The sequence below is a fragment of the Castanea sativa genome, chromosome 6 (assembly GCF_040712315.1).
Source record: "Castanea sativa cultivar Marrone di Chiusa Pesio chromosome 6, ASM4071231v1".
NCBI classification, from domain to species: domain Eukaryota; kingdom Viridiplantae; phylum Streptophyta; class Magnoliopsida; order Fagales; family Fagaceae; genus Castanea; species Castanea sativa.
Window position 1 is genome coordinate 32,263,105 of NC_134018.1, and position 13,596 is coordinate 32,276,700.

Here is a 13,596-nt window from a genome sequence, read left to right on the forward strand (position 1 = left end):
ATCTACATCTAAGAAGATGTAGATCCAGTTTATTTTAAAGAAAAAGAGTTAAGTACATGCAGATCTTTAAAACTAAGAAACAAATTATAGTAACAATAAAAGAATCAATAACATATTTGATAATCTAAATTAACAAATCAGAATATGAATATTTAAAACAAGAAAACATGCACCATCATGATTAGAGAAACATAAAAGAAGAAGGGTTAGAAAGCAACCTCTTGCATGAGCACTCTTTTACTTGAGAGAATGTTTTAGGGTTCAAAGAAACTTATTCAATTCTCTTAAAAACTTAAAAACCTTAATATTTGTAGCAAATCTCAGAGAGGATCAAAGAATATCAGCAATTTGTAATTTTCAAAACAAATGCCTCTTAGAGCATTAAAAAAAATAATTAAAAAAAAAGTGTTGAATTATGAGGCCAGAAATCTCTAAAAAATAGGCAAGGACGATTAGGATGTGAATCCAAACTCATCCTTTTGCGAAAATGTTGAAAATGATGTGCCTTATCGTCACCCGAAAACCGTTGGGCCAAAGCCCACATGATGGCAATTTGGCACTTTCAAAGTGCTGTTTGGCACTCCAAAAGTGCCGAGGTGGCAGATTGTGATTAATTCAACATCTCTTTCACATAGGGCCACCTCTAAGATCACCTTTATGGTACATCACTTATAACTTGCCACTTCTCCAATTATGGAAAAAGTTGTGAAATTTGTTATGTTTATAGACTTATTGATATAAGAATTTGTATTAAATGTAACTACTGTTTATAGTTGAATAATCAGCACAAATAGCCATCCCGGAGTACAAGATGTAGGTCTCTAGTTCAACAGTATCATTTGAATTGTAGAGAGCTGAAATTGGTGGTATGAATTTATCTTAGGGTGTGTTCAAGATAGCTCACCGGTTAAACATAATCAGTTGAATTGCATTATTACAGAGAGCTGAAATTGGTGGTTATTAATTTAATTATTTTCGGGAGTGTACAAGATGTAGATATCTGCTTAAACATAATCAGTTGAATTACACAGCTGGAATTGGTGGTTATTAACCCAATTATCTCACAGCATGTGTTGGGAATCTCATTAGAATTTGAATGAATTCATTGTGAAAATTCCAAGATGAAAATTTATGATTTCTGAATAAGACAATTGTAACAACTCACATGTCCTCTTTTTCAGTTTCCTTGTAGCTTGTTACTCATTAGCTTTACTGGGGGAATAAAAGAGGGAACTTTTTTAACATTATGGAGTTTTTCTTCTTCTTTCTGTCCTGCTGTTTGCAGATTGTCATGAGTTATTATGGAGGGAGGGAGATATCTGAGGTAGATTTGGAAAAGGCTTTGCTAGTTGGCATGAGTCCTCATGAGAGAAGACGACTTGAGAAGAAGAAAGGATTGTCTTTCAAGCCTTCTGCTGTGAGCGTACTTCCAAACGTGGAGCAAGAGAATAATAATGGTAGCACAGAGACATCTGGCATTGTGGAGACATCAGAAGTTAGTACCCTAGATGATTCTCAAAGCACTGAAGCAGAAGCACGTAGTAGAAAAGAAGATGGAGAAACAGGTGCTGATGTAGGTGACTCCTGTTTGTGCTGATTCAGGGATTAATGAAGAAGTTCTACTTTTAAAGAAAACGTAAAGCCTGATAAAAATGGAGTTTCTGATATAAATGGTGTCCTTTTGATAAATTCATAATTGTGAGAGTAGAAGTCCATCGAACAGAGTAGTTTACTTATATCGTACAGAATATGATGGAACTGCCCAACCTAAGCATCACCCAAAATTATCACTATTAGGACATGGTCCACATGGGAAACAAGTTGTAGATCATCTCCTAAAGGAATATGGTGAGGATGGGATTTGGCAATTCAGTCAAAAGTGGAGACAAGTATTTGTCGAGGCTGTTCATCCTCGTTTCTTACCTGCTGGCTGGGATGTAATGCACAGGTACACTAACAAGTAACCATGCTTGTTTTCAGTCTTGTAGCACATAATCACACGGTTGCCTTCCGTCCTTTAACTCCTCTCATGGATGATATGTATTGCATTCACCACCACTACAGCTGCTGTAACTGCCTGCTGCCTCACCATCACACATACTAACACCACCTCTGCCTCCAATACCATAATTTCACATTAACATCAGTCTAACCATCACTGCTGTCATTACCATCATGTCATCATCACCTATTCCTATGCAAGGTCATAACCAGATCACTCTTTCATTACACTAGATAGTCATTCCATGCAGAAGTATAATAGATGGTGGTTTTAATTTCTTAATATGTAGAACAAATAATCCGCAAATCAAAATTTAAATCTATGTGTAAGTGTAAGCAAGTGCTTATGACAAAGTTTAATCTATAGCAGTGACATCTAAATCAAATAGAGAAATGTTATGTCCACCACATTTTCACAACACTTCCACTACAAATCATAAGTGGTAGTTTGTCACTGGCTATTACCGGTAGACAAAAAAGTAATTTCAGTAATGAGTTGTGAAAATGTTGCAGATATAACACTTCTCAATCAAATATATATCTCATCCAATCTTAGTGGCGCACACACAAACACTCCAAAAGAATTTAATAAGTTCTTGATAGCAAGATGTTTTGGAATCTATATCTATTCACTGACAAGAAGGGACAATAGAATTCTATCAGTGTTTTAGTCAGAAAGGGACTAAAAGTCCCATAAATTTAATTTTTATCTTTGTAAAACTCACGCAGTAACAGCACTATGAATTTAATTCTAATGCATAATTGCAGTCCATATACAAGTAATGGAGGGAGTGGTTATGTAGAGATCTGCCAGCCTGCTTCTAATTGTTGGTGATGATCTAAATATTGCTTGTACTAATTTGATGTGAATAACATTAGAAGTTGGTGTGACTGCACGGTTACTAAAACATGGATAATTTTAATGAATTGATTTTCCTATTTTGTGTGAAAGAGAGACTTCAAATTATGTTGAGGAACTGAATTTGTCATTTTGTCTCAAGGATTTGATTGTGGGCAATGTTTTTGCCAGTGGTAGAAGGGACTTAGGTGAATATAGTGTATACAATCCTGCCAAGAAAACTTCTGCTCCTGTTCAGAGTTAGTTCCAACATCTAGGATGCTGCAACATCATGCATGGACTTAATAAGGTTGGATGGCGTTGAATGTGGTGCAATGGTACATCTAGATCCAATTGGTCGTAAACGCCCTGGTTGGCATATACACTTCTGTTTTGTCTCTTATTTATTTATTTATTCCAGTTCTTTTCTTATGTAAGATCTCAGAGCTTCCATGTTCAAACTTTTGACATTTTCAATTTGTTAATCTCAATTACTTTTTTCATAACCTGTTGGAATGAATCTCTCCTTTTCCTCGTCATAAGATCTACATTATAAAACCTCGGCTTTGCAATCTACCAGTTAAACATAAAGTCAATCTCAAGCAGGCATCCGTGATAACAATGTATAGATTGCTGGGTTGGGTACGTTTTATATGGGCATAAAAGCTGTGCCTTATTTTAAAAATTAAGCTGAGCACCCAAGACCTACAAGAAGATTTATTATACTCTATAATGTAAGAAATTGAGAAGATATATATATTCTATAACGTCGAAATTAGTGATTATGGATCCATTCCAGCACACCAAATTTTATTGGAAAATAGTCAAATGCACCGATGATCTCCTGGGCTTAAATTTTGCAAACAGGGCCTCGGTCTTCACTCTTCAGGCAATATCTTCTATTCGGAAATAGAATTGAAGGTTGAAATCCTAAACTTTTCTAGAGAGAATAAAAAGGAAAGAGCTCCTAAAAGAAAATCCCTGAAGGGACAAATAATTCAGTAGCATGCAGGTACATGTTGCGAAATAAGCTTTTCTTTTTGTAGGGGCAATGACTTTCACGGACGAAAATAGGTGAACTTCATTTTAAACTAATATTCCTTCTCTCTCTCTCTCTCTCTCTCTCTCTCTCTCTCTCTCCCCAATTGTCATGTGGATTAAAGTTACAGAACTTATCTCTCACGGAACCTACACCAAACTATCAGAATGCTTCATATATAACATGTTTAGCAAAGCTGTCCACACGCAAGTTGCTGCTCCATCTACCGGAGGGATCTGCTAACAAAAATTACATTGCTGTCAAGGAACTTACAAATGAGATTATGATTAGAACATATATACAGCAATAGAAGATGGGAACATACCAGTCATTTCAAAGCAGATTTACAGTGACAATATTTGTGACTTGTGATCAATACCATTGAAGATGAAAGTCCCAGGCATGGGTACAAACTGCCTTGTTATGAGCTGCAGTGGAAAGTGACAATTGTCATGATGAGTTTTGGAGGTCGCATAAAATGGAAAAGAACTTTTAATAGCTTTTTAAAGATAAAACCAATTGTGCTTTCTGATGATTGTGCTCGTCAAACATGGTTATTCAACCACCTTTTGGTCCTTAATATAAACAGATAGATCTAAATTAGATAGGCCAAGAGATAGAACCTTGATCACTTCTTGTGATGCAATTCCTCCAATGAAGGCAGAAACTGCATGGAGCTCTGAAGCACCAAATCGGCAGATCTCATTGATAAGGTCCTCTGTCAAGGTTGAGCCATTGCAGCCCAAGTCACTGAGGAGGCCAACAGCTGTAGTCTTCAATCGAGAAATGTCTTCATCCATCCCGCTATAAGAATCAATAGGTGAGGTCAAAAGTGCAGTATGATCTTTTAGAAAGATATGATAATTGTTAACAGTATCTCAGGTGTTACCCATCAAATTGCCCAGGAAAACTGTTATAATTTGCAGCAAACCGATCAACAGCTCGAAGCAAAATATAGAACCCCACAGCTGTACTGCAACACATATAAGAGAATTGTAGCATGTAAGAGAATCTCTTTCAGTATGCAACTTTTTCTTTTTTGTTTGGGATGTAGTGGTGATTCATGCATATGTATATTTTCATTTTGTTTTACCTCTAGCAAAAAATAATTCCCCAAAAGGAAAGATGGTAGTTAATTTAGAGGGTCAAAAACAAAAATATTTGCAGAAGATATAGAATTCTACAAGCAAAAGTTGTTAACCAAACACGATCAAAGGTGGTAAGGATCAAGAAATTAGACAATAGGCAATCCAATCCTGACCAAATGTTTTACATAAACAGAATGCATCACTTGGTCTGCAGAATCAACAGTATAGCATCTGCAAAAGGATTCTGAAACCCCAATGACTCCAATCTGCAAAACTTATGCATAGTTTCAAAATTCTTTAGCAATTGCACATCCTTTTCTTAAACATTATTAACAACATATAAAAAAATTCTACATTAGCCAATGGTAATGCAAATGAAATGTTCTTAATCCACATGCATTCTTGACACAAATTTTAGATTTTGAACCAGAAAATCCAATTCTCTCAAAGAAACAAGTTCATACTATGCATGAGGTCCAGAAATGATTGAAGTACAGTATAAATACTTTTTTAAGAATTGGACGCTAAATTTTTTGATAAGTAGAAATTGGACACTAAATTATTATCAGAAAGAATAAAAAATAAATTCAACGAAACCTGTAATCTTCATCTGTAAGATACTTCTGTAACTCGGGTAAGATCGGAAAATTAATCTCATTCTCAATGGAGCGATACCTGCAAACCTACAAAGTAAAAATCAATACCTTATTGTACCCAGACAAATATAATAACGAACATGAGTCATGCTTGATCTATAAGAAAATATATAACATCAAGGCCTTAGCAGCTATAAGCCCATAGGTGCATATAGCTGTACTTAGGTCAGTAGCAAAATTAATTATGAACATATAGCCGTAATTTACAGACTACTAACATAGAGGAACGATGTGATCAAAGCTGATTAGAACAACATATTGGACAGGACTTGTTTAGAATCAACCACAAACTTCAGGTCATGGTACGTCAAGGTTCAATCTAATATTACTCAGAAGTTAGGATCTTATGAGATTTACTAGTGTCACCACATTCATAATTGAAAGTAATTTGTCATCCCAATGAACACCCCCCCCCCCCCCCCAAAAAAAGAAAAAAGAAAAAAGAAAAAAAAGACCAACTCCAGACTTACTTTGAGTTTTCTTGCATTTCTACAGAAGCTTTTTATGGTTGTCTTCGAGATGCTAAGTGGATCTTTACCAATTTTTTTCAGAATATTCCTCACTCGTTGCTCAATAACAAGAAAATCGGCCTCAGCCTTTGCTTGGTAAATGTTCTGCAGATTAACATAAAGCCTACGAGAGAATTGATACAACTTGTCTCAACAAACTGATTTCTTTTTAGTTCAAAATTTTACTGCCAAAAACGAGATACTTAGATACTAACTCAGTTGTAGATGTCATATCAGGTATTGATCCCTCAAGGGGTGCCTCACCACCACCTTCATTTGATATAAAGTCCTGCAAAATCAGGAAAGAAGTGCAGAATTATACAACTTTAACAAATGCACATCACCATGTCCATATTTAGAACATTCTGAATAGTTGATGTCCAAATAACATAGAGATGACTGTGATAAACATTAATGATATTTCTTGCTGGCCCATCTAAAGGGAATGATCTTAGCATAAGAAAACAATCTCCACATTTTCCTGGCACTTGAAACAGTTGAACCAGCATGCACAGAGTATTTTTGGACCATTTTGGAAAGCATGAAAAAAATTATGCATTCAGTCCATTACCAATGAGCATAGGTACTTTAAATCATAATTTCAAAGTACATTTGTAAGGAAAAAGGAGTACAAAGGCAGCACCATAAGCCAAGGCAGCATGCATGTGCATAGAGAGAGGGAGGGACTGCAAAAAATTAAATGAAAGGAGGTCAAAGCTTTATATTAAATGAGAAAAGAAACCCTCCAACTTAATTCCTTCCAAAGGGATCACAAGACAACTAGACGCTTCCCACACAATCAGTTCTGTAAGAGTACAAATGATCAACAAAGCTGCACAAGAGTAGGTAATGTCTGTGAAGCAGACTTTCTAAGAGAAATAAACACAAGAATTGGTTAGCTGAATCTGCTAGAACATCAGTAGGGCTATAAATAAACTAGCCTGTTTATGAACAACTGGGCTTGGCTCAAGAAAACACTTGTTTACGTTCGTTTATTTATTAAACAAGCCAAGCTCAAACATAATAATATGTTCGTAAACAAGCTCATGAATATAAAGCTCGATTAAGTAAATATAATATGTTTAAATGTATACATGTATAAAAAAAACACTCATATAGACTTGATATTGAATTGTGTAAATTCGTAAATAAGTTATAAGATATCAAATTATTATTTCTACTTTATGGTTAGTATATATAGTCCATCTCATAGTAAAATTATATACATTTTTCAACAATGCAAGATTGGTGAATCTAATTCTTATAAGTTCATAATGAAAATCATTCTATCTAATTAACTCAAGTAATATAATTTAGTTATTAATTATTAGCATAGATTTATGGGAGTAAAAAATTTTAATAGTGAACAAGCTTGAATATAATGTGTTTACTATATATATATATATATGAGAAAAGATTTAAGTTAATCAGGCAGCTTATGAAAAAGCTCAAACTTGTTTCAATAAGAAAATAAGTCAAGCTTGAACATGTAGTCTAGTTAGTTGATGAGCTCAAGTTCAGCTCATGTTCGAAAAAAAAAAAAACAAACAAACAAACAAACAAACTTTTAAAACTCAGCCTAGCTTCTTGTTTACAGCCCTAAACATCAGTATTTTCCACCCCCAATTTTGGCCCTACGGGGCGTACATAGAGCTTGTCAGTTAACTTAAGATCTAAGCTAAAAGTACCCTATGATGCACTGATGTGGCAAAATGGCCGCCAAACCCGCGTCCGATGCGGGCTGCGGCAGGCGACGCCGCTAGCTGCACGTCGGTGCTGTCTTTTTTTTTCGTTCCCGATACGCGCCGATTCACGCCGAATCAGGCCAAATCAGTCCGTATCGGCCAAAACACACCATATTGACGCCGAACCGGCCGATTCAAGCCAAAATAAAATAAATAAATAAATAAAAATAAAAAGGTGCAAAACACACCGTTTGGCCGAAATTAAAAAAAAAAAGGTGCAAAACGCACCGTTTGGCCGAAATAGCAAAACGCACCAATTCATTCTTCAGTCTTCAGCTCTCTCTCTCTTTGCTCTCTGTCTTGGCATCTCCCCTCTCTCACAAACGCACTCAGTCACACAATCTCACTCTCCTATTCTTCAATTTCTTTGCATTACTCTTGGACTCGGTATCAAACTCACCGACCCACTCTCAACTCAACTCAAGTCTCAAGCTCACCTCACCTCACCTCACCAACCCACGCTCAACTTAGGTATCAAACTAAAGCATTCAATCTTAGTTTTTCAGTCTCAAGCTCATTATACTCTCACATGCTCTGACTATTACTCATTGTGATTTGTGAATCTGTGATCTGATTTTTAAATTTTTTTATATAAGTTGTAATGTTGTGACTTGGATTTGATTTTTTATTTAGTTAATAGTTATTACTCATTGTGATTTGTGAATCTGTGACCTGATTTTTTTAATTTTTTTTAAAAAAAAATTTATATAAGCTGTACTGTAATGTTGTGACTTGGGTTTGATTTTTTTATTTAGTTAATAGTTATTATATATTTGTCAAATTTGGTATATGTTTATATAATGTGAAAAAGTATGCTTAACAATATATTAAAAATATAAATAATAATTTTTTTAATAATTTTTTAATCGCCGCACCCGCAACCTACTTTTTCAAAAATTGCTGAGTCCTGCACCCGCACTCGAATCCGGAAACGCACCCATGCTTCATAGAAAGTACCTCTTTGCAGAAACATATCAGTATATATTATCACTTGACTTCGGTGAATTGAATGTCAGTATCAGATTCAAGTAAAGAATAACAAATGTCACCAATGCCATTTTGGAATTACCTTCAAAGCTGCCACCATTACCCAAAAATCTGATGAATTAGAATCAACTTCAGCACAGCTGTCATTAAGTATCTGTTGCAAATCTGGGCCTGAAATGCAAAAAATAACAAAACTTCAGCTCTTAGTTGCATGCAACCAATTTCAGAATTCTTAATTTTCAGGCAGAAATCACACATTTCTTGATGACAAAATCGGAAGCATATTGCAATCCCACATTAGAACTTCATTAGAACTGCAGTAAGTTTACAACCACATAAGCATGCCGTCTCCAATCCATCATTCAAATTGTTTACCAGTTGTGATTTGTTTTAAATATAGATATGTTTTAAGAACCTTACTTTCTTGTTGGATTAATTTAATGAGGCCTATTGCAGGAAGGTGACTCAAATCCATTTCCATCACAATCTAATACAGGTAAAAGTGCCAAAGCTAACTGAATCCCAATATGGTTGGAATTGAAATAGCGGATTCCTAGCATCCAGACCACCTTCCAACCATGCATTTGGAAAAGAAGGGGGAAGCCCAAATCATTTGGACCTAGTCTCTCTGCATTTTTTCCTTATATATATATATATATATATGAATCCTCAAGTATTTACCCAACATAAAAACACCTGAACGAGCAAAACATCAAAGTTAGTTATTTAATCCATCTTATTTAACTTTGACATGTTCATCACAATTTATAAGGAAAAATCAGAATCTATGCTTAAGAAATTATACAGTTTGTTGCCAACTAGCTCAACAGGCACCTCCTCCCCTTATAATTTCTAGGGGGAGGATTTTTTTTATGAAATCAACACCCACCAGATGCATGTGTAACTTACCGAAAAAAAAATTACATAGTTTGTTACTTACTAATTCCTCGAGGAGCAAAGACCTTAAAGGAGGCCTCAATAGCTTCTTTGTAGTTATCTCCATCCAATGCAACCATCCTGGCTTTAAGAAGCTCCTAAAATGTTCAAGACCCAACTGTGTCACTTTACTTTCATTTTTTTTTATCAGCAACTATGTCACTTTATTTTCAAAAAAAAATCAATAAGACAAGGAAGCCAACAGAAGAGCTATGTAACAAACAAGTTAACCTTGAACTCTTTCTTCTCATCCCTGGTTGATGGAAGACTACCACCATGGCTTTTGACCCACTGCTCTGCCATCTTGATAAGAAGAACTACGTATGGTGTGTGCTTGAGGGCCACAGGATCTTGCGCATCTAAATCAATGCTTTCAGCAAAACTATTGTGTGAAAATAGACAATCAGAAGCATTTATATGGAATACAAGGTGCATGTTCTTAGGGTCAAAGGTATAAGCTGAGAATTGTGCCAGACACTAACATACATTAGACAATGTGCACATGCAAAATCAACCAAAGAAAATAAATATAAAAACAAAATCTGCACCTCTTAAGCTCGGGCCATGGGTTATTTAACCGGAGGTCATCCAGAAAATGATCAGGCTTTGACTCAACCACAGTATGTTCCTGCAACAAATAAGAAAAAGTGGGTATAAAATTGATTTGGTATAGAGAAAATTTTCTATATTTGATCTTGATAAAAGTATTTTACTAGATTTTGACAGAACAATTATTTTTTTTGATATGTAAATAGTAGGTAGTAAAGAACAATTATAGTTGCTACCTTACTGAAATTCTGTACAAGTTCCAGAGATTGTCCGTTTTGATAAAAAAATATTTTAAAAGGAATGTTAGTGATGATTCAAACCAATAGATATTATACTAGGACAGAGCTTTATAATAAACAACCGATCATCTTTCCAGTGTCCAAATTTTTCCTTTGGAGGAACCCAATAAAGTAAAACCACATTACCTTTAAACTGATTCGAACAAGCCCAGTAAGCCCATAGGAGCGAGCAAAGATCAGTATTACATTTGCCTCCCTACAGATCCTATCAAGCTTTACCATTGAATCTTCCATCAGCTGAAAGTGCAAGTAGAAAAACTCTATCATATTTATTGCACTTCTTTTTTCTTTTTCTTTTTTTAAGTAACAAAAGATTTTATTAATAAAAGCAGAACTAAGTACACCGGGGGTGTACTTGGGAAGAAACAGAAAAAATTATTGATATCTTATTTATTGCACTTGATAAGAAGAAACAGAAAAAAATCTTAAAATCTAGGAAAGTAGGTTACAAATCCAGAAGTCCATTGAATTCATTTAGGTAATCAGACCATGCAAATCTTATGAAAAAAATCAAACTGCAGTGAAATTGTGAGTACAGGCTACAAGCCACTTTGACATTCAAATTTATCTACATCTTTGTGATAATAACAAAGAAAATGTTTGGCAATACACACATTGCAGAGCACACAAAACAATGTTTTTTTAATTAACTATTTTCATGGTCAAAAAGTAAGGTAAACATTAGCTTCATACCTGAGTGGCAACTACCAAGGTAAACTGAGAAAAAAATGAGGGGTTTGTCTCAATTAACGTCACCGGATACTCTTCTATAAACTTGGCCTTAACAGCATCATTCAGCTCTTGAAGAAATGCACATACACATTTCGCCTTAGATTGCCCAACACTTGATTCATCAACTATCAAAATCAGACACTAAAGATAAGCACCCAGAATTTAAAAGGTACTCCTTCCCTCCCATTTTATGTATCTTAATTTTCATTTTGAGTCACCTCAAAATACAAATCAGCATTCCAAAGTTGGAATTTTTACTTTTCAACTCCAAATATCCATATCATATCCTTTAAAAACAAACAAGATTCTTATTAAATGTCATGATATCTTTGACATTCAGTGACCATAAGCCTAGGGACACAACTTTTTTCACAATTGCTGACATGATCTATTGTGGTTGATATATAATAAAAGTCATGTCAGCTATGGACTCAAGTGATAGTGATGTTGTTTCAATCACAACAGACCACATCAGAGGTTGTGAAAAAAGTTGAGAAAAATGCCGTATCCCTAGAATTAGTCATAAAGTAAATGGCATTTTGAAAAAGTCGCTATATTTTACCTAGACATCTAAAACGTGTTAGAGAAAGTAAGCAAAATGCAACTAACAAAAGAAGCATAACATTAACATTACCCATGAAATTATTTCCAAGGTCCCCAAGTTCAACCTTGGAACCATCAATTACAGTTATGCTTCCAACCCCACCAAGAACAAGATTCTTTAATGTCTCGGAACCAGTAGGACCACAATTGAGTAAGCATATACTAGCTTTCTCAAGAGCTGCTTGTCCTTGATCACCCCAGATCCTGCAATTTCAGTTTCACATCAAGTTTCAGAATTGAATTCTCAAAGGAAAACAACAACAACAACAACAACCAAGCCTTAGTCCTGAAAATTTTTATGTCGGTGTTGGATTTTCAACAGACTAGTAAGGGTTGGCTACATGTTTTTTTTCTTTTTCTTTTTTCGTCATTCTATTCTATCCGAGTCATGCACTTTGTTACTTCCCTAATTGACAAGTCCTATTTGACTACTTAACTTTCTTTTTTCGTTAATCTCTCTCATCTCCACATGACCAAACCATCTCAAGCGACTTCACCTCATATTTCACCATTTTGAATACTATCTTGCACAGAAATGCAACTTTGTCTATGTATTTCCAAGCTATTCTTGTTCATTAACATAAGAGAGGTATTAAGAAAACATTAAACAAGTTCTAAAAAATTTAAAACAAACAATGCCAACCAAAAAGAATTAGGGACAATCAGTAGCTTCTTTATAATAATCAATATGCTTTTTATTGTCAGAGCGTTGCAGTAAATTTACATAATTCCCCCCTAAAAAAAAATAATAATCTATTGAGCCTCACTCAATCTCACTGCATAACCTTTACATAATTTTTATTTTTATTTTTTTCCTCGGGAAAAAAATTTCCAGGGAAAATAATTTACGCGGAAGGAAAAGGAACTGAGAGAGAGAGAGAGAGAGAGAGAGAGAGAGAGAGAGAAGTGTGTCCAGGGTTGATAAAGCAATAGGGCAAAAGTCAAGGAAGAAGAAGAAGAGTAGAATGTTGGGAGTAGCAAAACGGTGATTTAATTTGTACCTGAGCTGCCGATCGTATTTGGTTTTGGGTTCAGCCATTGCTTTTCTGCTGATTTCTTCTTTTCTGTTTTTCTGTGAAAAGCGTTCGGTGCTCGCTCTCTCTCTCTCGCTCTCGCTCACAGTGGCTCGCTTGATAGTTACGCTTCGCAGTGTGTGCGATTGGATTTGGTGGACCTTTAGTCCTTTGCTTTGGGCTATTTTTCTTCTGAAAGACCCACACTATGTTTTGGGGGCTGAGCTTATTAAAAAGAGAGAGAAATGAAATGGAAATGGGTAAAAAGGAGACAAAATCAAGATTTCAACTAAATTTTACTATGTTTTTCTTATATTTTTGAAAAATCTTTTTTAAATGAAAACTTTGATCACCAAATTTGATATATATTTTTAATAAAATAATTTTTGATAATTGGGATTGAGGAATTTGAATCCCTACTTCAACCAATATTTAAAGGAGCATTTTTTATAATATTTACTAATATTTTTAATTTTGTAAGATACGATCATTGTTAATCTTATATATATATATATATATATATATATATATATATATATATATATATATATATTCACTTGTAAATTATTTGAAATACATAGGTATTACTTTTTATGAAAAA

General features: G+C 34.7%; 1 protein-coding gene across 1 annotated transcript; it reads right to left on the reverse strand.

Moving 5' to 3' along the window:
- Positions 1-3,694: 3,694 nt before the first annotated feature.
- On the reverse strand, positions 3,695-13,195 carry LOC142640361 (NEDD8-activating enzyme E1 regulatory subunit AXR1-like). Its single transcript, XM_075814422.1, has 15 exons — positions 12,984-13,195; positions 12,014-12,186; positions 11,341-11,504; positions 10,774-10,884; positions 10,348-10,427; positions 10,031-10,181; positions 9,804-9,897; positions 8,946-9,034; positions 6,347-6,420; positions 6,093-6,255; positions 5,564-5,649; positions 4,768-4,851; positions 4,502-4,682; positions 4,204-4,306; positions 3,695-4,114 (listed from the first exon to the last, which is right to left on the reverse strand). The coding sequence occupies exons 1-14, from the start codon at positions 13,019-13,021 to the stop codon at positions 4,223-4,225; spliced, it is 1,572 nt and encodes a 523-aa protein (XP_075670537.1). The 5' UTR covers positions 13,022-13,195; the 3' UTR covers positions 3,695-4,114; positions 4,204-4,222.
- Positions 13,196-13,596: the final 401 nt, after the last annotated feature.

Coding starts and splice junctions, on each gene's coding strand:
- LOC142640361 (XM_075814422.1), bottom strand. CDS start 13,021: ATGGCTGAACCCAAAACCAAATACGATCGGCAGCTCAG. Junction 11,505..12,013: donor CCTTGGAAATAATTTCATGG/GTAATGTTAATG, acceptor TGATTTTGATAG/TTGATGAATCAAGTGTTGGG. Junction 4,852..5,563: donor CTTACAGATGAAGATTACAG/GTTTCGTTGAAT, acceptor TATGTGTTGCAG/TACAGCTGTGGGGTTCTATA.